This window comes from Manis pentadactyla, chromosome 8 (assembly GCF_030020395.1).
Source record: "Manis pentadactyla isolate mManPen7 chromosome 8, mManPen7.hap1, whole genome shotgun sequence".
Classification (NCBI taxonomy): Eukaryota; Metazoa; Chordata; class Mammalia; order Pholidota; family Manidae; genus Manis; species Manis pentadactyla.
In genome coordinates this window covers 18,752,587-18,777,380 of record NC_080026.1, presented here as the reverse complement: position 1 = coordinate 18,777,380, position 24,794 = coordinate 18,752,587, and the positions used below count along the sequence as shown (strand labels likewise).

Genomic DNA, 24,794 nt, shown 5'->3' with positions numbered 1-24,794 from the left:
TCCCAATCCACCACAGCTAAGAATGCCCAGGGACCCTTCTGACTCATTAATGCTGCCTGCACAGAATAGGACTTGATATCCATCACTGACTGCTGGCACAATGTACTAGATTTTGTAGTATTACCTAATTTACAGTGACACATACTTCTGTTAGCTTTACAATTCACATGCCTAATAATTTTTGCTAATACTGTTCTTAGCCCTAATACATTTCTTAGTTTTTATCAGACATACATGCAAAGATGAAAATATTATCATCCCAGTTCACACAAAAGGATTAATCTGTTTTCCATTTCTTTTAAAACTAATACCCATTTCCAGGAAAAAATTTGAGGCAAGAAACAAATGCATGAAGAAGTGTTGACACACTTTTCTAACTCTTTATAATAAAAAGTATTACATGGAGAAAACAATGTGGGTGGGTATTTAGCATCTCAGCACAGAACTGCTGCATGAGAGATGCTTAAAGGAAAAAGTTGACACAAATCCAACTTAGTAAAAGATGTCATTTTTTCTAATAAATTTATTTACAAAAGGTCTGATTTTTATATAAGTGTGAGGTTCTTTACATCAGAACAATAAACAGAAGAGAAAATCTGGTAGTTACAAACAGAAAATAGAAACCTTGTTCCTCTTATGACTCACCTTTTAAAACAAGTCTTCTATTTAGTTGTAGAGGTAGCCAAGAAACCATCTACCAAAATGTTTGCCCGCAGGACCAAAAAAGGTGCTTATAAATAGTACATTTAGATACCCCAAGGAACACCATAAAAGACGGGCATCAAGAAATGGCTTAGTTGATATCTGATTAGGCAGCCACTCAGTTTCAGTCTATGATTGAAGACTGGGGTGGGGGTGGTGGGTTACACGATTCTTCTGAAATGCAAAACATCGACCTCACCTAGGCAATTACCATCAAACAATTACCAATCACTAACGAGATGGACTTGAATTAGATCCTATTTAGTCACAAAAGCGGTTTCAATACACGTTTAAAAAGCACAGAAAATACCTGCTGCAATGAAGAAACTGAGGCCAGATAAACAATATAAATAAAATGGAGGGCTGGGGGAGGATGTGGGTAATTGGAGCAAAATCTTCTCACTTCCCATTCTCACCTTTATTCACCCCCTTGTCAAAGACAGCCTGAAATTAGTTCTCAGAATTTAAATGAGAATTTTACTGTTGAGTCCGTTAAAGCCTTTAAAGCCGAACTTTGATATGTTTGAAATGACCACAAAGGATTTCCTTTCTTACTCAAAAACCAGATGGAAGTTGTATGTTCTAACAGTCACTAGGGCTTATCTTCAGTACATTTCAATTATGTATGTGGCTTTAGTAGTGGGTTAGTACGATTTACTGGAACGATGCTTTTTCAAGCCTTTTGATACAGATGATGGGTACTGTGGGTGCTGGATGATCACATCTGTCAACTAATATTTTACATTCATTCAATAAATGCCTACTATGTGCCAGGCACCGTTCTAATCCACAGTAACCAACAGTAAATGAAACATCCCTGTCTCCGAAGAACCTGACTGCCATTTAAGTCAAAACCTAAGAGCAAGGAAAGAGTAAGGAAGGTATTAGACTGGCATATGCCATCACCAGAACCACAGAATGAGATGGTAAGCTTATTAAGCAGCTTAACACACAGCCATGAAAATTACTCAGGACATAATTTTGCTTTTCCTTGTAAAATGAGTGCAATTTTATCTAGAAACGTAAAAGAGTTTTCTACCTAGTATTGAAAGGGATACATCCCCAAGGGAAAACAAAGAATTTAAAATATTTAAGATATAATGAATTCATGTGCTTTGCTTCATTTTGCTTTTAGAAACATTTAATTTCTTTAGTTTTGTAACTCACATTTAAAAACATAATAAACTTAAAATAAGGCATTCATCTTTCTTCCCTGGGCACTAGTTGACTGGAAACCATTCTTTTTAAGTAACACCTAAGACTTAAAAAAAAAAAAAATCTTTATATAAAGGGGCTACCCCCTAATGGATGCAAAAACAGAAGTGGCTGCCTAGTCAGTACAAAGCTAACCATTAACAGTGGAAGAATACCAGAATCATTTAGACAAAAGCTTAACACAGGACACAGGCCCTTGGTAATTGAATGAAAACTATGACCTTTCCAGAAAAAGATGTAGATGTTTCAGGAGTTTGTACAGTTTATTCCTGTCTCTACCACTATTAATTCAGACTGCTTTACTCTAGGCCAACCTTTTCATTTTATAGTTACATAAATGTGGCCGTTATTAGCAAAAGTTGAAAGATATGGCTGTCATACTTTGCTCATTTTCAAATTTATTGGGAGGCATAAAAAGTTTTTTGTTGAGAAACATGAATAATCTATATGCTGAAGCTACTTTGGGTAATGATAACGAAAGGCCATCATTATGCTAAAAGTAATGTGGGATTATAGCTTTTACTTAAAAGCACTGTTACTTAACATACTTGGGAAAGTGCAAAGAATTCCTCATACTTGACTAACTTTTCATAAAAATTGTTTTCCCACATAGGAATTATGGGCTGGGAGAAAATAAAGAAATATCTGAGGTTCTGAGTCTATTATGATATTAAATGTATTAGTAAATTTAATCCAGTAACCATTAATATTAATGATAAGGAAGGAAGATAAATCCTCCACGTTTACCTAAGAGTCTGAGGCTGAACTGAGAAATATAAATCTGCCTAATCTGAAAATAAACACTTTCCTGTTTTCACACACACTGGTTTAAAATCTGTTCAAACTCCTATTCAACTCTAACAGAACCAATATTCCAACCATTATTTAACAACTGAAGATTTCAGAAACTTAATCTAAGAAGGTTAAGAATATTCACACAAAATTCTTGCTTAACAAAATCTTCCCATCACCTCTGCCTTCAGATTATACAGCATTATTTCTGGCAACTAAATTGCACCAATGGGATCATCAAAGTGGACAAGGATTATAGTCACTTCAATTACATCTTTTATAACAAGTATGTTATATTTTCAGTTGCAGTCTATTCTCTAGTTTTGTTTTTAGGTCAAGTGGTTTTCATGGGTGAACTTTAGGGAAACTTGATTATGTAGTGTCTTGCAGGGATCTGAGGTTGTGATAATATCTATAAAAAATACAGAAATCTGTTTTGAGGACATGCTAAAACATCATTAGCTTTTTATTTAAATAGAAGAATCAAAACTTTAAAGTTGTACTTAAAATCATCATTCATGGAAGTAGTTAAAAGCTTTACAGATTTCTAAGTTCTCATGAGAAACACTAGTTTTCTGCCAATATTATATGCACATTTTAAAGACTTTACCACTGACTTCCATGTCAAGTGTCTGACATGATTAGCAATATTAATCATTGCAATGGGACCTCTGAAAATTATGTCTAAGCAACTCCCTGTTGCCAAAGTTGTGTGTTGGTTCTAATAGACAAGAGACTAACCTCAAGCAAGCAACTTGATTACTTCACATATTCTAAAGATAGATATTCTCACTTTCTTCAAAATCATGTCATTTCACAGCAGAAAAATGACTTGACAGATAAGAAACAATCCCCCACCACCCTGAGGCTTCAACAGTGGACACTAGATAGAACTCAAATAAGGGGCAGGGATGGGAAACAGTTGTCCTGGTCAGTCCCACTTTCAAATTTGTTAGGATGGTGGAGGAAAAATGAAATCAACTTTTTATTCTTCTAAATCCCAGCTTCGAGCAGGATTGCTCCAAGTCCAAAATAAAAAAATACTTAATACCAAAGACTATGTGCTAAAATTTATTTACTTAAAAAAATCTCCTGCACTGAAGGAAATAGTATAAATTACATTACCAACCTTCAAAAGGTAGCATGTGGAGTATTCTAGCTTCCAGCCATTGCCTCTCTAAAGTATTCTGTAGGAATTTTCACAGATCAAAAACAAACAGAGGGGCATCAAAATGCACTGATTTATAATAATGTTGAAAATAACCTAGCTACGTGGGTAAGATGAAACAAAATTTCAGGGATTTAGTTTATCTTTTATCTTTGATCATACAACATTTTTTTGAGCTGAGCAGTTTAAGTAGAAATAAATACTAGTACACGCTAGAAGAGAAGGTTTAATCACTGATAAAAATGTACAAAAATATTCAAATCAGAAATGCTTTAGAATGTGTACCACGAAGTCAATACTTCTCAGTGAGTAGGGAAGGTAAAAGACTTCCTCAATGAAAAAAAGCAATAGATAGGATTAAAAAAAAACTGTTATTAAAGAAAATGTTTATGTCAACATTTTTTTTTTTGACAAGGATATTGCAACTATCACTTAAAAGTTTGGTGGCACATTCTTTAGTAGGTCCTTAAGGCAATATATTTAAACTAATTTACAATTTGATTTGATATTACCCTTTTAAACATCACCTCAAAATAATGCCCTCGTAATAGCCTTTTTAAAAGTATTCAGATGTTTCATAAAAAATAATGGTGGCTTTATTATAGTAGTTAGTGCTCATCAGCACTGCTATAGTTAAGGGTCTACCAGGTTTCCATTAAGAACACCTATTTCTGAATTCACCATAAAAGATCCTATCAGCTTTAGCCAGGTGGGTAGTGCACAAAAAAGCAGTTTCATCATTTGCTGGTGCTTTTTTTGTACTACTAGATATCAAAAAATTTTCCATTGTATCTTCAAAATCCAACATCTATAAAGTAAATCAAATCCCCTCATGACTTAGACTTCAGAACAAAGTAGAGACATCTGCAGTTATCAGTCAATTGCCACCTTTAATCCATCCTGCAGTGCCCTATGAAAGGGTCACAGACAGACAGTTATGAGTGTATGAAAATATGATTCTTGATACAGAATCAAAAGTTATTTTCAATTTCCTTTGTTTTTATAAAGTCCACAATAACAATACTTAAATGCACTTTTTTCCTGTGATATAATTAAAACCCAGTGTTATTTCAATTGAACTTTAAAATAGAGTCCCTGGTCTGAATTAGACTTTAAATCATACTGTAAACATATATTTGGTATAATTTATTGATCATCATCCAGTTGCTCCAGAAGGGTCCTTCTGCGCTTTTCCAATTCCCCTTCACTCAGTTCACTGCCAGAAGTATCCCAATTACCCTGAAAGACATTGAGTATAATTATATTGGTACCATTACTCAAAATGGAAAGTAGTAATGAACCTTTCAAAAAGGAATCCAAAATCTGTATGGATTCTCCTCTATAGGAACAAACACATCACAGGGTTGACAAACTTACCTCTTCCCCAAAGTCTATCAACAGCTGCTAACTACTTAGAATGAGACTTTCACATGGTTAGACTTTTGGTTTACAGTATGTAAATCCGCGAGAATGGTACAAACAGGTTTCTTTTCCTTCCTCTTATACAGTTGAATATGAAACAGCTTGTTTCAGCAGAATCATATACATTAGAAAACTCTTCTGCTGTGAGAGATAGTTAAATGTCTATTCTTTAAGTATCACTGTTTTAATCACAGTAGCCACTTTGTATTTTGAGAATACAAAATGAAAGTATTTTTGTATTCAAGTATTTTAAATACGTACAGAATCCTTTCCAGTCTTTTTCTTAGGTGATTTGTGTTTTGATTCTGATCTTTGTCTGGTTCTGTCTTTTTCACTTTCCCGGTCTTTTTCTTTTTTGTCCTTCTCTCGCTCAGCATCTGACTCTGGAGAATCCTATGTAAATAAAAAATGTTAGCATTTGATGAAGATACCATTCCATTTTTTAAAATCCCTATGCAGGTGATACTTAAGAGCATCCACGTTATAGTAAGATATGTATTCTAGAGTGATGGAATTTGAATTATTAACCTCGAGGATTGTGTAACATGTCCAAGGTTCACGGGAGGGAGGTTGGCCTTTCCTTTGGGAAGGATGACTGACACTCTGATAGGGTATACACTGAAAGAGCACTAAAAGAGCTTCACTAAATCATGGAGAAAGGCACATTTAAGATTGGATAATATCTAGTATTACATTTTCCACCACCTAAATAAGGTATTTATTTATTAAGTTGGCAGCTGTTGAACAAAGTTCCTTTCCTCAAAATTGCTACTGAGAAGCAGGAATGATTTAAAATGTAAGTCAGTGCCTAAGTAAGTAACCCTCCATTAGATAAGCAAAAATCCAATTGAGCAACAAGAAAAAAAATCTTAGTCAACAGATCTGTGGTGACACCCAGGCCCTTACATTTTGAAAAAGCTCCTTTGGTATATTTTGACATGTACCTAGGGTTAAGAACTAAGAGTAGAGGAAGGAGTTGTTTAAACATTTAAACCTGTATGTATGTATTACAGCTATTGTTGAGAACCCCAAGCACACACATTTGGGTCTTCTCTCTAAAATCACTTAACACTGGTGTATTTTTGTTTTCAAAGCTTGCCAAAGATTTTAATGGAAGATAAAGGTGAAGGACAACTATAAAACTCGACTTTAGGTGTCTACTTGAACTGTGCTGAAGTGCATAGGACTACACAGAAAAAGGTTCTGCTACTGCAGAGAAAGTTAAGGGCAAAAGTCTAGGTGTAGTATAAAAATTAGAAGTTTCTTTACAGATTTATGTCTCCTCTTCTTGCTTTTCTTCTTATGTTTTTTCGACTTCTTATAACTTCTCTCTAAGCAGCATGAAAAAAAAGTGTCAGAATTTGAGGACACCCAAGTGTCAGTAACTGTAATCAAGTTAAAAGATATGCTTACCAGACTCAGCACTAGAAGAATGCTCTGAAGCAGAACGAGACTCTGATCGCTGTCTCTTTTTCTTTGAATGGCTGTCGTCATCATCTGAATCTGACCCCTAAGAAATATAAATAATTTCATTTATAATGATTTTAACATGATTTCATTTCACTTAATGGTACCATATCAAATAATCCTCCTTACCGATCTAGAGCGGGAACGTTTCCTGTGATGTTTTTTAGATTTTTTAGAATGTTTCTTATTCTTTGAATGATGATGTTGACATTCATGCTACAGGGGCAAAAAAAGAAAAACTTCAAAAGTTTATGTTTACATGGCTGATCAAGAAGAATTTTCAAAGTTTTAGAGTAAAAACTCCCATTTTTTTTTTGTATTTCGGATGTACTCCATTGAAACTGTGCAAAGAATTCTCATCAGTTACAATGTTGTCTTCAGTTCCTTCTTACCCATCCTATACCAACTGATTTAGACATCTAAACACAACAGTGTTAAAAACTGCTAGTAAAGAAAGTAGTTCTTTTATTGGACTGAGAATGGTGTGAGTTAGGACGGTCAGTTGATACACTACAGAAAGTATAATCTGCAGAACAGTCACATTGCTTTCAAAAACAGTGAAATACAGTTACATTCAGACATGGCTTTTCTGATGAATCTGGCTTTGGTCAGCAAGGTAGGCTCAGTATCACAATAAAGAACTACTTCAGAGAAATGAAGATGGTATCAGAATTCTATCTACTATTCCTCATGTTCACCCAAGGATCATTCCTGGCCTGGCCAAACTTAAAGACATTCAAAGTGAATCTAACTTTGACCCCAAATGAAATCAGAAAAGGAAATGTTACTCTGTGAATTTTAACTCTTTCATTAAAACAATTCTGAAGCTAGTAGGAAAGGAATATGCTGTAGTAAAAGCTCTCTGCTTCGGGAACATATCTATGGCACTGAAAATAAATTGTTTCAGTTTATGAGGAAGTGGAAATGGAAAATCCAGCTTATAAGGCATTTTCTCTTTATGTCACAGAATGCTTATTATTCTTTTCTACCTCAGGCCCAGATTATTGGGGTTCAAAATTTATTCTGTGTCCTGCCTTTCCCTATATGCTACCATCTTTAACTCCACTCGTGATCTCACCACTTTACCCTCAGCACAGATTATGAAAGAATTTTGTTGGAGATTCTTGAATTGGGGCACAATGTCAAGACACTACCTATAGCAGATCTTCTCATAATTATATATATATATACTCTAGTACTTGAGAATCTTGTTACAATGATGATTCTGATGTAGGATTCCTGCTGATGGGGCCTGAGATTCTACATTTCTAACAAGCTTCCAGGTAATGCAGATGTTGCTGGTCTCAAACACACTTCAAGGTAGAAATTATCTGGAAGCCAGGAGTACTAGATCTAGAGGCAGCTGGGAAAAAATGTAGGGTGGGTTCACCAATGTTATGAGCATTGGTATACAGCAAGAACAATTCAACAAAGAAGTTAATTAAGTGATCTTCTATGCCCAAAGACCATGCAATACTGTTAAATTTGTGCCTGCTTTCTGTTTGTTGTAATGAATTAGTCTGTCTACTATTGGCAGCTCAGCATATTTGTTAAAAACATCAGACACTGTAGTGAAATCCCTTCCCTGCAAATTCCTATATTTGTCTCAAGTTTCTCATGTGTAGCTTCACAGGCTTGTTGTGAGGATTAAGTTCATGTATGTAGTATTTTCAAAACAATTAAATATTTTCAAAACAGTGGCTGGCCCCCATAGGAACCAAGTATTATTCAGTTGTTATTGGTTAGTGTAGCATATTTAGTATATACAAGTGCCCATTTAAATCTTCGTCGGGAGAGCCTCATTCAACTGACAAGAGTAACTTACAACTTTATAATTACTTATTTAACATATACATATTATTTATTCCATTATTTTTCAGTAAACCCTTGAGCTTTCAACACATATAATATAGTATAATATTTGAAACATGAGTTTCAAAGCTGTTTTCTATCTGCTTTATAAGATTCTAAGTTTTCTTTAGGTTTACTAGTCAATCCATATGGCTGACAAACTGAATTTCTAAAATACTGTAAAAATATGAGACAAATATGAAGTCTCCATGAACAAATCTTTACAGTCCCATGCAAGCTTAGTATGTTTACTTAAAAGCAGTTTCTATAGAAAAACCCATTCCCTAACCATTGCAGATAACTACATTTGTTTTAAAAAACATAATTTGACCACTCTGAATTCAACTTTTGTTTATACTCTTATATATTTTATATTTTAACTATGAGAATATTAAAATTACCTCAAGCACATGCATAAAATCTTTAAATATTCGTTTTCTTTCAGACTCCAGAGTTATGTCCTCGAATGCTGGCTCTTTTACAAATCTTTCCCGAATCTAAAAAATTCAGATATGGAATAAATAGATGAATACCAAGAGAAATACACCAAATGAGTAAAAGGAATCTTAACAGCAAGAGAAAACTGTTAACAGCCTGGTTACCTCGAAGTTCATCATTTCCTTTCCTGTGAAGTTTTTAACAAATATTCCTAAATAAAGAGCCATAGCTGACTTTAATATACACTGTAAATAACTTCAGCTGGTTTTTGTGGTTATAAAATGAAAAAGGAATTGAAAATTTCAGTCTTTAATTGCCAAAGGAAACAGATTAGAAAAATTTTATAGTTATACATACATCTTCCCAGACGGCATCCAATTCTATTGGAGGCGTGGCTTGTTTCAACATACTCTTAAACGCAGATTCTTTTCGTTTCATCTTCCGAGCCTCCTCTTTTTCTCTTTCACGTTCACGGGCTTCTGCCTTTTCTAATAACTTTCAGAACATCATATTTAATACAGTTACAGTAATATAATTACAACTTCTATTAAATGAAATAATTCATTATAAGCTAAGGGTCCATTTAATACCACCAGTTAATTTAGACAGAAGAAGCTTAGTAGCATCAGCATTTGCCTATTATCTACGTACATTCTTTTACCTTACCATGAAAAATTGTCTACTGCTCAGTAAAATCCTACTCATGTCCCCTTACTTCAGTAGCCTACAACTTAAGACTTTTGGCTGAATGTATTAAAAACTGTATTATTAAACGAGTTTTGTGTAATAGTAATGATAACTTACACTATTGAAAGCCAATTTAATATTTCCGGCATCTAACGTGGTTGATCTTTTAGTTGAGCTGATTATTGCCACAAAGTCTTCAAAAGTGGTATTTACTTCAACTACAAATCCTTTATCCTGAAGAACAGAAATCTTATTAACACAAAATCAAAGGAACACAGCATCGATTTTAAATATATACTGCACATTAATAGTTAACAATGAATGTACTATTTACCTTTAGAATGTCTTTTATTATCTTCTTCTCATCATGATAACGTGCTTTAAGATCCTCAACATAAAACTTGAAAAGGTCAAGTGCGGTTGATCCTAATGAAAAAACTAAAGAAGTCAAAAGCTAGCTCTAACCAAAGAGCTGCAATTACTTTTTTTGTTTAAAAAAGAAAATAAAGCAACCCATCACCTCCCAACACAACCACCTTCCCATTCCCACCTGGCCCATTCCAACTACTATAACTAAGTTAGGAAAGAAAAGAATCTCACCCGGCTGACCAAGCATGTTAGTGAATCTAATGTCAGAACTAATTGTTGGATACAATTCCATCCAAGATGACATAGAATGCAGTTGTCCATGTTCATGCAGTTCATCTAAAAATATCTGGAGGAGAAAACACCACCACCACCACCACCACCACAAAAATCATTATACTGAAAAGTCACCTTGAAGGATATTAGAAGTATCAGTGAAACATGAAAGAAAACACATGTTAAAAACATAGCAGTATTTAAAACTTTTCTACCAGTGTTATCCCAAATATATTTAGGTGTGAACAATACTTGGTCTTTGATCAAAATACAATCTGCTTTTAGGCAAAAAAGCATTTTGTACTTTAGAGAGAAGTACCTTTGAAAAGCTATATTATCTTTCCAGGCTTCAGTTTACTGTCTCTGAAGAAGGAACATGATTTCCAGTTTTAAAAAACCACATAAAGGTAAACCATTAACTCAAACATAGGATATTTTCTATCTCAAACGATGAGGTTAAAGAGTATATACATGTTTCAGGAACATATAAAAACAAAATATACTTTTTGTTTTTAAACATAATGCCTAATTGTGCTCTGGAGTCTGTAACTCTTAATTTTTTTAACAAACATGGGCCTTTATTAACAGGAGATGTAATTTTACAAAGTGATACATATAGTAACTAGGACTCAAAACCTATTTCCTTTCTTCCATATTACTATTATACCTTAAATCTAATTTATATGATTCTCTTTTTTATTCTTTCTAGTATCTCCTTTTCAGGGAAACAGTTCCAACTTTAGTATTCAGTTATTCCCACATTTCCTGCTTCCCCAAACCCTTAAGAAATTTAATCCTATAAACAATGTCCCTAAAGAACTATGGCCCAAAATTCTTTTCCTAAAATTCCTATAACCTGAACTGTTTAATATGGTAGACTGGTCAAATGTAGCTTCCATGAAATGTAGTTCATGTGAATTGAGATTTGCATTAGTATATAACACAGTGATTTTCGAAGATTACCAATAATTAAAACAATATTTATTGCATGTTAAAATGATAATATTTTGGATATACTGGTTAAAATAAAAGATTATCAAAATTAATGTTAAAATCCCAGTATGTGGCATACAATATTTTACTCGCTAGTACTTCCGAGTAACACCAGGCACCTGTTAACTCCACTTCTCTTCAAAGAGTAAGCATGTACTGTCTTGTATTTCCAAAAATTCTTTTCTCCAACTTAGTATCTACCCTTCTGTTCCTACCCTTCAGCATAAATACAATACTATCTCAACCCACCCCTGCGGTATGATCACCAGATTCCTTCACTTGCTTTCTCTTTTTAGTACCCAAAATAGTTTATCAATGATGCTTTCTAGGATCCTAGAATCTGCACCACTCTATCATATTTGCTTTGCTGGTCTTTGTACCACTTCTGGTTGCTGAGATCTGATAAAGTCACAGAATTTTGAGACTGAATCCACTTCAACAGTGGATCTTTAACTTCAGTGAAAATCAGAATCACCAACAAATTGTATTTTTTAAAAAGTATGGATTGAAATCCAGGTACCTGTAATTTTAGTTTTTGCAGAGCACCAAGACGACTCTTATGTTATAAAGTCAGGTTTGAAAACTATTATGATAAAATTTTATATTTTTACTCGCTTTTATTTACTAATTCCAGCCTCAGGAGGGGGCAGGAGCCTAGTCTTTTAACACTCTAAAAAGCAAGCTGTTTCAAAGGTGGCCAAAGTTGGCATTTCTCCTTCCCTTAGAGGAGAGGTTCCTTCCTAACCTCAGCACTAATGACGTCCTGGACCACCGAACTTTTTGGGGCAGTAGGGGAGAAGGGTTGTACTGTACACTGTAGGATGCTTGGCAGCACCCCTGGCCTCCACCCAAAAATGCCAGTAGCACCTTCTCCCCAAATCATGATTGTTAACAGAATCACTGGTTGAACACGATTCACTGCCTGAGACCCAACTTGGTAGTAGTTTTTTCCTTATCTCATTCCTTCTTTTTGTCTTATATACTGCTCATAAAACAACTCTTCATGTATATGCTTGAATTCTAAACCTCCAAAGATTTTGTTTAATGAGAGATACTCCTTTCAATTCGTTCTTCATTCTCTCCCTCTTAACTAGTTTTCTCTTATTCTCTTAACCCTAATCTTTTACTTAACTTTATCTTATCATCAAACTATCTGAGGTCTAATATTTCCTCTATTTATTTACCTTTAAACTATTTGGCTACCTTTTAGATTTCTCCACTATGCCAATAGTCACTAAATAACCTAAATGCTATACCCAGCAGTATTCTTTCAGTTTTATTGCATAAAGATCCTTAATATTTGTGAATTTTGGTGCATTCCTTTATCTCAGTGGTTTTTCAAAGGATCATCTGAAGGAAATGGTAAAACCCACAGATTACTGGGCCCCACCCACAGAACTGAGCTCAGTGAGTCTGCTGTGGGGTTTGAGAATTTGCATTTCTGTAACTTCCCAGGTAGTTATGCTAAGCCCCTGAGGATCAGGCTTTGAGGACCACCCTCTATCTTCAAACTCCATCTTGGCTTCTGGATTTACACATTCCCCTGGTTCTCCTTTAAAGATCTGATCACTCCTTTCCACTATTGATATGAACTCAAATACCAGTTTTGAGACTTAAAAAAACAAAACATAGATTTCCTTGTTGTAGATGTAACAAATATTTATTATTACCTGACGAGTAAAGGAGTACTGGATAAAAAAGACAGCCATGATCATAACCACTATTATTAAGAATGTTTTTTTCCATCTTTCCATCTATTATCTTCTATTCTAAATGTAAATCTCTTAATTCATTTTATGGAAGTTCTAAAAACACCTCTTGACAGGTAATGTAGTAGCACAGGAAAATGACTTAGCTAAGTATTTGAGGCAAAGCAATATAACATGCTAAGACCAATTACAATCAATAATCAAAAACCATGCCAGATACATATACCAATCTAATATAAAACCATACTTTAGGCTTAGCTGTAAGGCCCAAGGGACCTTTAGGTTTCTCTTCCACATTGCCCAGTCCCAGTAATGACACTATACATTCCACTTTCTGTGACCCAGATTTCCTTATTATTTTATCATATTGGTCTCCTTATTTTAAACCACTATAAAACCTTCATAAGAGACACTGAATGTCAACGGCTGCATGAGAGTAATTAAATGACCTCCTAATATCTGTTCTCCCTTCTTCCTGGGAACATGGCTGCCTAGTTAAAAATCTAGGTTTTCTAACCTTTTCAGTTAGTTGTGGCCATGTGACTAAATTCTCAACAGCTGAACATGACTGAGGCTAGTAGAATATCTAAATCATTGGTTTAACAAGTATTGCCCTTTCAATTTCTTTCAAGATGAAATGTGATCATAGGACAACACATTCCTTTATAATGCGACAAGGCTAATGACCTAGGGCAATTCTCAAAGTATGAGCCAGCAGCATCCCTATCACTTGGAAACTTAATGGATATGCTAATTCAGAATCTACCCCAAAACTAGTACATCAGATTCTGGGGGTGAGGTTCAACAATCTGTGGTTTTAGTAATCCTCTGAATAATCCTGTGGGAAACCATTAAGATAACGGAACCCATCAAGAGTGTTAAATATTAAGTTTTTATGGAATGAGGACTAAAATACTACCAGCTATGGCATTTAAGACGGTTAGTGAACTTTGACACAACAGAGAATGGTTTTTTAAAAGCCTCCTACGATTCTAGTGCACCCTTAAGTTTTGAGAATCACTATGTTAGAGGATAGCAACGTGCCCTCCCTAGACCAAATAATAGTTGTTATAAAAAATAAACTTATTTAAGTCAAAGTAACATAGCAGTTATCTTAACACAATGTTTAATGGAAGAAACCATGTAATCAAGACCGCAGATACACAAATTCTGGCTCCACTATTCAGTAGCTGAATTTTGGCAAGTCATTTCACCTCTCTGAGCCCATTTCATTATCTATATACATGGATATAACAAAAATAGTACCTGCTCTTATATGGCTGTCATAAAAATTAAGAGATTATAAATTTAAAGTGTACAGCAGTAAGCAATTAACAGTAACTGCTATTATTACAATTACTACCAAAATGGGCAATCTGGTCAAATACAAAATGCAAAAATTCACTGCTCCATTACTGAGAGGATAAAAGAGATACTTAGAGGTGAAAATGAGCCACTAGCTATGTGGGTGTATGTATTTTCATCTCCTATGTATAGCATTTAAGACTTAGGTTCCATCTTCCAACTATACCACAACATTCCCTACTGTTCTCTTGACTAAAAAACTAGTACCAATGACTCACCATATATGTATTTTGTTCTATCTTTCCTTATGCTATACCTCTTGCCCAAGTAAAACCTCATCTATCAGTACTCATCTTAAATATCAAATCTTCTACAGTCTTCTTTGTTCCCCAGCCTAAAATGGCTTCCTTCAAGTAGATTCAAATTAGTTGTTGTACTTAAGAGTTAAATGTATACAGATCCTCCACAAAGCCTAAGTTAATGATCTGGGATCAGGTGTCTCAAATTGTTTATATCACTGTCAAAACTTACTGACCAGTTATAAGATTAAGTAGAAATGAGAGAATTTTGTTTTTATTACCTGAAAAGACTCTCTATTTTTACGCTGACGTCTCCTTTCTCTCAGCAAACTCTTCTGTTTTTCTTCTTCTTCTTCTTTTTCCAAAGCCCGAATGTGTTCTTCAAAGCAAATTAATGCATCTTCTTTATCCATGTCTAGTTTTTTAGTTAAAAAAATAAAAATGTCAATTATCAGTAAGGAAAGCAATTTAATTATTTGTGTTAACTCCCTGCAAATTTCAAATTCACCTTCCCAAAATACTTGTATGTAAACTCAAAAATGATTTGTAGTCATCTAAACAGGAAATGTTTAAGGAAATTTCCAAAAAGACCTCAAAAGGTACCCGGAATCTAGATGAAACAAAGACCATGCATATGACACAAAATTAATGAAAAAAAGTTATGATAAAATTTGTCAACAATGTCAGAGTTACCCAAAGAGGCTTTCAAAATATAGAATTCTAAACTCTACCTCAAATCTACTGATGGTGTTCAGATATACTTATCAAGAAAGCTGTAATTTAAAAAGCAACTACACAGGTCAGAAAACAGAGAGCATGGGGATGCTTAATGTAAGATAATGCTAATATTTTGTGCTTTTTGCAGATCTCTAAAAACCATTACCTCAAGACAGCATAATTTATTTGGTTCTCTATTACAGAGTTTCATATAAATGGCAAAGGACATTTTCAAGTGTGATCTAAGATAAATATACAGGATTATCTGAAAAAGATAACTTCAGATTTCTAAAAAAAAATACTTTGTTCTGTCTGAATCACAAAACTCAATTACAAAGAAATTTCCTATTTGTAAACAAAACAGTTTCTGAAAAATAGACAATTGTGTAAAATTCAGTCAGATCTCATAACAAAAGTGAAAATTCTTTGCTGCCAAACCACTTTTTTTTTTTTTTAGATTTCAACAACATAATTATTGAAAATGATTTAGTTTACATATATTGAACCCAAAACAATCAACACATGAAACATTAAAAAGTATTCTTGGTCATAAAGGAATTCTTACAAATTAAAAATGATAGGAACCATGTAGACAATATTCTCTGATTACAGTGGAATTAAGCTAGAAGTTAATAAAAACAGGATAACTAGAAAATACATAAAATCATGTCCCATCTTCTACAGCTTAGGCATTATTACTAGTGCTGCCAAACCACTTAAAAAAAAAGTTTTTCCCACTGGATCATTATTCTTACTCTGTAATTCTTCATCTTCTGCAAAAGTTGGATTATCCATCAGATACTGCTGGGCTTCAGACCAAGTAGTAGAGTATGTTACATTAGCCATGTTGTCAAGTATGTTTTTTAATGCTTCCCAATTTCTCTTTCTCAATTGCTTTGCTTGTTCCTAAATCACAAGTACGAGCACACATTTGGAGTTCAAAGAAAGTATGATACATGAACTGCAATTGGTGAAAGCTTCTTTACATTCTCACTGATGACCAAATGTTACCCATTTCCTTTAAATAACACTGTCTTTCCAGGGCTCTTGTCAAACTGCCTAGCTTAGTACTTACCTTCAATTTTTTCACCTCTCTTCTAAAGCCAGAATCTGGAAACCATGTTTGCTCCAATTCCATAAATCTCTTCCTACACCTATGCATTACAGAAAGGGTCTAAAACTAAAGTCACTGCAGAAAAGTCACAAAATGGGTAAATGCCAAGGTCTTCATCCACTTCGAATTTTAAAATATAATTTAATGTCTCTTAAAGATTGGATAATACACAACTTAGTTCCTAATAAAACAGACATGAGCCAAAGAGGTGATAACACTGTCTTACAAGTAATATTGGTGTGAACAACTACATATTACTGCTGTTCTTATTAAAATAATCATAAGGCAGATTATATGCAAAAATACTGAGTATCTTTTACCATGATGAGTTAAAAAAAAATCTTATTTTTCAGAATGGGTATAATACAGCCAATTAAGACAATTTGAGTAATAGCTGGATAAATCTATCTGCTTCAGTATTTAGTATAGGTGCTATCCATTTTTAAACCTTTTAGTAAACAAATCTGCTGTATTACATAAACTGGATAAACTTATTGAGAAAAACAGACATTGTAAAGTAACTCCTAATCAGACTGAAGACACATCTTAATTCATTTGTAAATGCCAATAACCAAGAGTGAATAATACCTTTTCTTTTTTTGAAAGGAAGAATAAAACATCTTCATAGATTTCAAGGCGATCACGTTCTGATATTGCATTCCAAACTTCCATCTCTCCAAACATTTGCTCTGCTTTTCTATTTGTTAAAAAAAAAAAATCAAATGTTATTCTGTATTACACAGTGTAACTTTTAAAACCATTTAAATTTTATAATAAATTCTGAAACCACCAAATGATACTGTTTTCCCCTCTAAGTTCATGACTGTATTATAAAGAAAAACTTTTGGATAATTAACAAAGCAGCTTAGGCTTCCATTTCTCCTTAAGAGTATTTACTTCCACTTGAGCTATGTTTTGTAGTCAAGACTATCTCTACTTCTTAGGGTAGGGAGAGAGACTGCCAAACTGTCCATTTAACTAAATTATAGACTTAAAAATTTGTCAGAAATTTAGTTAACACTCAAAAAATAGAGCCAATAAGAGTCTTTCACGAACATTTTTCTGGAAGAGTAAAGAAAATAATGAAGCATCTATGGAAAGTGAACTTAATATATTGCAAAAAGAAGCTATTAATATTTACCTACAACTTTATATAGTAAAGAACTATAAAATGAAGAATGTATATAAATGCAAGTTGTCAAAATTCTACACTCAATGAGAACAGCCTATTTCTACACAACAAATACCCAAACTTTCAATTCTTACATTAAGTTGAAAGAAGCCAAGCTTTATTAAATTCAGTCTTTTTCCCCTTTGTGTTCTAGTCCCTAATTAGACTCAAGAAGTCTGTAAGATATATACATGATTACTGATGTATTTTGTACCTTAACAAACTGCCACATTCACAATAGTTTTAGCTTTGTTTAACAATCATCTACTTTGGATTAGTTACTGCACTTGATGAAAAGTGTCTAGTAAATATTGATCATGCCTTATTAAAAATCTTACTTATATCTGGTTGTGGAAGTCATTTTCTCATGATTTTCAAGAAAACGCTGAAAGGATTCCTTAGCTTCTTTGTATTTTGATCTTGCTTCTTCTTTTTCTTCTTTCTCTGTCTGGACTTTGTAAGCATTAAAGGCCTGCTTTTTTTCACTCAACTTCGCTAAAGCACTAAATAATAGATATCATACAAGAGTAGAAGGCAGGATGGTTAAATGTTAGTGCTTTGAAAAACAATACAACTGATTTTATTCACAAATTAAGAAAATTTCAGTAAGGTATTAAAAATAAGATTGTATTAGAAAATAATTTATACTTTAACAATAATCTCACCTGTACCTGGCTGTTCAGATTATATGATAAGCCTTTTTGGCTTTTTTGTTTCGTATCAGATATAAAACATTTTGGTATCAAAAATAGACAATGGTATCAAAACAAGTTCACACCATTCTGAATTTGCTAGGCTTGTTACTCTCAAAGTAAACAGTAAATTAAAAAATTGAAATATTACCTGTACCGTGGATCATTAATGATCATTTTCATAGCTTGCTCCCATGAAGCATTAGATGGTACCCGCTGAAAACCATTTAATGAAAAATTAAATTTCGCAGAAATATAGTAAAAGTCATACAATAGGGAATAAAGTATAAATATTCACTGCAAACATCAAGCACTTCCCTTTGCAGGAATTTGAAAAAAGGTCTAAAAAAGTAATTCCTTATTGAAGCAAACAAGGCAAACCTGGGTAATATACCTATAGACTAAAAAGAAAACTTAAACTGAAATTTAAACAGAGCAAGACTACTGACTAAAAGATAAGTAATTTTTATTAAAAAGTCCTGAGGTGGAATGTGCTGTACATAAGTTTTTCTGTTGAAAGTCAGTTTCAAAAGACAAGACAAATACAAATTGAGCTCATCTTCCATTACAATAGGTCATGAAATTAGTATTTTCAATAAAGGAATCGAGGTACTGCATTTATTAGATAATTATTATGTGTCATATAAAAATCTGTAATATAAATACCTTTTCTTTCAATAATTCTTTAAATGCTTGCTTTGCTTCCTCCTTTGTATTCCAAGTATATGTTTTTTTTGCTGGTTGGCTTTCCTCCTCTTCTTTTTTGGGAGTAAAACTAGAAAGAAATTTAAACATGTAATTTATAATTAAAAGAACACTTACTTCATTTAGAAAAATTGTTTTAATTAAGCTTCATATTGAGCTAAAATCTGGTAATTTTAGAATAGTCTCTCATATGAACCTTCCACACTTACCTGAACATAAAGAAATAAATGTAGTATGTATTTTTTTCTGAAACATGTAGTTATGAAGACCTTGCACAAAGGCAAAATTAACATTACAGTAAAACACTAGTTTGACTAGACCACAACTTAATACTTTTAAATGGATTATAAGACTTATTCAATTACTTCATTTTAGTGCCTTAATAATAGGATTTGAGCAAATATAAAAAAGATGTAGAGATCAATCAAAGTAGGGATGAGCAAACTACAACCCACAGGCCAAATCCAGCCTGCTGCCTGTTTCCGTAAATAGAGCTTTACTGGAACAGAGTCATGTTCATGCATTACATACTGTTTATGGCTGCTTCTGTGTTATCACAGAACTAAGCCACTGTGACAGACTTCATGACCCACAAAACAAAAGTATTTACTCTTTGAGAGTTCATGATTAAGTCTGCCAAATGCTAACCTTAAACAGAATTAACATACCCAATAATTATTTATTACATTTGTTTAGGGTACATTATGAAATAAATAAGTGAAATCCTAACATTTCTTCCCTTATAAAAAGTACAAAATGCAGAAAAAACAAAACGACTTTGAAGTAGAATGTTTAGGGGAAGATACAGGAATACATACTAACACAAAAGTACAAATATATCTACACTCAATCAAGTAACCTTACTTTGGGAAATATATTCAAAATTATCAAAAATATTATTCAGAACCTAGCCCAACATTAACAGCTGTAAATGGCCTATACTATAGTAAATAAAATCAAAAGCTTAGTATAATGACTCAGCACTGTAATAAGGAAATACTAGAAAGAGAAACAAAGCAGGAAAACAACTGTGTTGTCTGAAATTATGTAAAATAAATTATTATGGAAAAACTACAGTAAATATGAAAATATTCTATAAAAGAATATCATTCCATAAAGCTTAAATGTAAATCAGAGAAGCACTTAAATTTATGTATTTATAAATAACAATGAATACGTCATCATTCAACATGATGGGGTATTATCTCTATCAATGTGGAAGATATTTATTTTTAAACTGTATGTTTTAAATGCACAGAAAAAGAACAGAAGGATGTAAATAAAATGTTACTCTTTTATGTCTTCAAATATAAGTATAAATTTCCTTTTGAACTTCTAAACATGAGAAAAAACTATGAAACTATTCTCACTTTGGGAAACAAGAAAAACAAAAGATTTACAAAAAGGGTTAGGGATATGAAATTCATATACTTAAACACTGAGATGGGTGATCAAATCTGGATCTCAACATCATGGCTAACATTTTTTTTTTGTATATGTGGAGATCTTTAAAGTCAAGCAGTAGCTCAAGGTTACTTTTCATACGTGTATAAAGCAGAACTATTACTAGATCACAGGGTACACAACTATATGGAAACTGTAAACTGACAGATGCAGTTTATAGTTTTGCCTTATTAAAAAGCTGTAACAATTTAATCTCAGTACCTATACCCTACTGAACATTACGCTTTTTTTTAAGTCTACTTGATTTCTGCTTTCTTGTTCAACATCAAACTACAGCATTACATTCTTACAGGAATGTAGTGCTGTGCTAATCTATATTTGAAACTGAGGCAAAAGAAAGAAAATCTGTAATAACTGACCCTGTCTTTATTTAAATTTTGGTATTTTATTAAATATGGACTTTTTACACTAATTTTAATTTAAAATATTGCACCATAATGTGGCTTGATTACTAGGATTTTGTGTACTCCTTTAAATTCGTGCCTTACACCCGACCCCAGCTCTGCTTTCCGAAAACATTTGTGCATTACTTTTACAACAGTTTGATGGCATAACTGCACAAAATTCAGCATAGAAAATATCCATTACTTAAAGGCTTAAACTTTGAGTCTCAAAAATATTTGAGAAACTTAAAGGCTACTGACTGAACTTATATTAATGAAATCTGATACTGAGTTGCAGCAGGAGACGTTACTAAACTTACTCAGCTACAGTTTCCTGCTTAGACGCTTCTTCTCCAGTGTTACTGGATACTTCAGCACTTTGATCCTGAGCAGGAGTACTAGTAAGCTGTGCTTGTTCTTCAGTTGAGATTGTTACTGTATTTTCATTATCTACAACAGTAGCAACAATTGAAGTAACTTCAGGCTCAGGAACAACTGAAACAGTTCCACCGACAGTGTTGGAAGCAGAGGTGGAAGAACTGGCATTGGCTGCGGCGGCGGCAGCGGCAGCTGCGGCGGCGGCTGCCACAACAGCAGCGGCTGCTTCTGCAGCCGCCATGGTGCTCATTGTGGTTGGAATTTCTGTTGTAGGAACTGGGGCTGTTGCTGTTGTGATGCACTCTTCTTGCTTACTACATGTTTAAAAAAGAGAAAACTGGTCATTTCATTATTAATACTCACAAAGCGAAATAAAGCTAGTTTTTAGTTACCATAAAATCAAACAAGTAAGAGGAACATTAACAGGGAAAAAACAGGCAGTGCTGCCAAACTATTAGGCCAGTCAAAAAGTTCAGAACAACAGAATGAAACTGGGTTACTTAGATTAAATACAGCAAACATTTGTGAAAATTATGACAGGCAATCATGCCACACTCTCCAATTCCAGAAATCCAGTAATTGTTTTCATTTAAAAAATGCCCTATTTATCAGATTGTATTATACCATAAAATATAACCTGTATCATAAATTTCTGTAAGAACTTTAAATTTTATTCATTTCACCCATTAAAAGGAAAATCTGAATTCTGGCACAAAAACAGACACAAAGATCAATGGAATGGAAAACAGAGTCCAGAAATAAACCCATGCTTAAACAGCCAATTAATCTCTGACAAAGGAGGCAAGAACAATACAACAGGGAAAAGACAGACTCTTCAAATAAACGGATGCTGGGAAAACTGGACTGCTACATGCAAAACAATGAAACCTGAACCACTTTCTTACTCCATATACAAAAATAAACTCAAAATAGATTAAAGACTTAATTCTAAGACCTGAAACCATTAAACTCCTAGAAGAAAACAGACAAGAAGCTTTTAGACATTAGTCTGAGCACTTTGTTCATACCTTCAGGCAAGGGCAACAAAAGCAAAAATAAAAAATGAGATTTTATCAAACTACAAAGCTTTTTGCACAGTGAAGGAAACCATCGATAAAATGAAAAGGCACCCTAGTGAACAGGAGAAGATAATTTCAAAATTATATACCCAATAGAGGCTGATACCCAAAATATATAAAGAACTTACACAAGTCAGTATCAAAAACAAAACAAAAACCCCAAAGAAACCAACTAAAAAGAAGGCAGAAGACCTGAATAAATATTTCTCCAAAGACAACATACATACAGCCAAAAGGCACATGAAAAGATACTCAATATCACTTATCATCAGGGAAATGCAAATCAAAACCACAATGAAAAACCAACTCATACCTGTCAGAATGGCTAGGATCAAAAAAAAAAAAAAACAACAAATGGTGGTGAGGATATAAAAAAATGGAACCCTTCTGCACTGTTGGTGGGAATGTAAATTGGTGCAGCCACTATGGAAAACAGCATGGAAGTTCATTCCTCAGAAACTGAAAAATACAACTACCATATGATCTAGCAATTCCACTTCTCGGTATCTGAAGAAAATGAAAACACTAACTCAAAAAGATACATACACAACACCCATGTTTACTGCAGCATTATTTACAAAAGCTAAAAAGTGAAGATGACCAAAGTGTCCACTGATAAATGGGCAAAGATGATGTGGTACACATATATGATGGAGTATTATTCAGCCATACAAAGAACAGAATCCTGTCATTTATGACAACACAGAAGGATGCAGAGGGTATTGGCTAAGTGAAAAAGGCAAAGACAAATATCATATGATCTCACATACATGTAGACTCTAGAAAACAAAACAAAACAAAAAACTCAGAGCTACAGAGAACAATTTGATGTTTGCCAGGAATGGAATGGGGAGATGGGTGAAGCAGGGGAAGGGCATTAAAAGGTACAAACTTTAGTTACAAAGTAAGTAAGACATAGGAATGCAATGTACATCATAGGGAATATAGGTAATAATATCGGAACAATGTTGTATAGTAACAGATAATAGCTAGATTTTACTGTGGTGGTCATTTCCTAATGTATATAAATGATAAATCACTATGTTGTACACTTGAAACTAAAATAATATTGTATGCCAACTACACTTCAATTAAAAAAAAAAGGAAAACCTGAGTAAAGGGACAGATATGTACATATAATACTTCATTCCCATATTAAATCAAATTCTGGACTTTTCTGTAACAGTCTTCTTAATTTGTAAAGAATGCAGTCCAAATGCAAATAATCACTGTCTAGTAACAATTCACTTATGTATCTTGAGTCAGTATCCCTCTCCCTGCCCAATCCTCCAAAACCACCAAACTGTCAGGCCTAACATATTAAATACTATTTATATTATAAAGCAGAGAGTTAAAACAAGGAGTTACAGGACTACCAAATTCATAAATACCTACTGATGTCCAAAACTGCTTACCTGCTTTCTTCCACTTTGATCATTGCTATTAAAGAAAAAATAGAAAAGTTAACATGCTACATAGTTTTTAAATATAACCACTGAAAACCAATTTTAAAAGGAGATAAAGCCTCAAAGATTGAATTTACTATCCTTAAAAAAAAAAAAATCACTGCTTTTACAGAGCAAATGTTTGCTCTAAAGTTTCAGGGCAGCAATTAAAGAATAAAGACAAATTTAAATAATAGCAGTTTTTAGAAAGCTTCTCCACACAGTGTTACTTTTCGAAAGGCTGCTAGGTACTACAAAAACTCCCTCAAAGTATCTACATAATTCTGGAATAAGATAGTATTTACCCAGGGATAAAATCATTTTTTAAAAAAGATACTGAATTCAAAATGGGATCAAATTCATGTTATGAAATTCCAGCACATATGTACTAGCATTGACAGGTAGATAGACAGTTATGCACACCAACTATTTGTAGTAGGGTTATATCAGAAATGAGCTTGACATTTCTTACATAATAAACTGCTCATCTACCTATCTACAATATTATTTTTAGCCAATGCCAGTATAGAAATTTAAACTGAGCTTTGAAGACTTGTACTTAATATTTCTTCTTTCACTCCAGTTTTAAAAAGTAAATTTTCCTTTAGGAGTAACAAAATATCTCATTCATTCCACATCATTAGGGAGTAAGGTGCTCCATGTGATAAAATAAGCTTAACTCTGACAATACTTTAAAAACATACTCCCCTTTAAAGGCAATTCTGAAAAGATTAAGGGTGGCTGACAAAATAAACTAAAGGGGTTATGATTACTAGTATGTATTAATATATTTTTAGGATACAATGATGACTAACACAAGCAAGTAACACATCCTGTCAGATGTTACTCCACACTGCAGAACTACTTTACTAGCCCCATTTCCCTACCATCTGTTGCTTTTAACCTGAGAGTTTATGACACCAGATTCTATTAGAAGTGAGAGTACAACAACTAAA

At 33.4% G+C, this 24,794-nt stretch overlaps 1 protein-coding gene across 8 annotated transcripts in view; it reads right to left on the bottom strand.

Annotated features, from left to right (window-relative positions):
* Positions 1–4,085: 4,085 nt before the first annotated feature.
* PRPF40A (pre-mRNA processing factor 40 homolog A) overlaps positions 4,086–24,794 on the bottom strand; it is a 53,825-nt gene continuing 33,116 nt past the window's right edge. For 4 of the 8 annotated variants that reach the window (XM_036928276.2, XM_036928273.2, XM_036928280.2 and 1 more), the window contains 18 exons: positions 23,809–23,833; positions 21,257–21,628; positions 19,051–19,159; positions 18,536–18,600; positions 18,031–18,195; positions 17,110–17,218; positions 16,163–16,313; positions 14,972–15,105; positions 10,343–10,457; positions 10,077–10,180; positions 9,860–9,976; positions 9,413–9,550; positions 9,019–9,114; positions 6,896–6,982; positions 6,713–6,809; positions 6,569–6,630; positions 5,561–5,692; positions 4,086–5,116 (listed from right to left, as the gene is read on the bottom strand). In XM_036928276.2, the coding sequence (XP_036784171.2) occupies positions 5,024–5,116; positions 5,561–5,692; positions 6,569–6,630; positions 6,713–6,809; positions 6,896–6,982; positions 9,019–9,114; positions 9,413–9,550; positions 9,860–9,976; positions 10,077–10,180; positions 10,343–10,457; positions 14,972–15,105; positions 16,163–16,313; positions 17,110–17,218; positions 18,031–18,195; positions 18,536–18,600; positions 19,051–19,159; positions 21,257–21,628; positions 23,809–23,833 (2,171 nt within the window). In that variant the 3' untranslated portion in view covers positions 4,086–5,023. The remainder of the gene's footprint in view (positions 5,117–5,560; positions 5,693–6,568; positions 6,631–6,712; positions 6,810–6,895; positions 6,983–9,018; positions 9,115–9,412; positions 9,551–9,859; positions 9,977–10,076; positions 10,181–10,342; positions 10,458–14,971; positions 15,106–16,162; positions 16,314–17,109; positions 17,219–18,030; positions 18,196–18,535; positions 18,601–19,050; positions 19,160–21,256; positions 21,629–23,808; positions 23,834–24,794) is intronic. The other 4 variants (XM_036928277.2, XM_036928274.2, XM_036928281.2 and 1 more) reach the window with 1 other exon arrangement.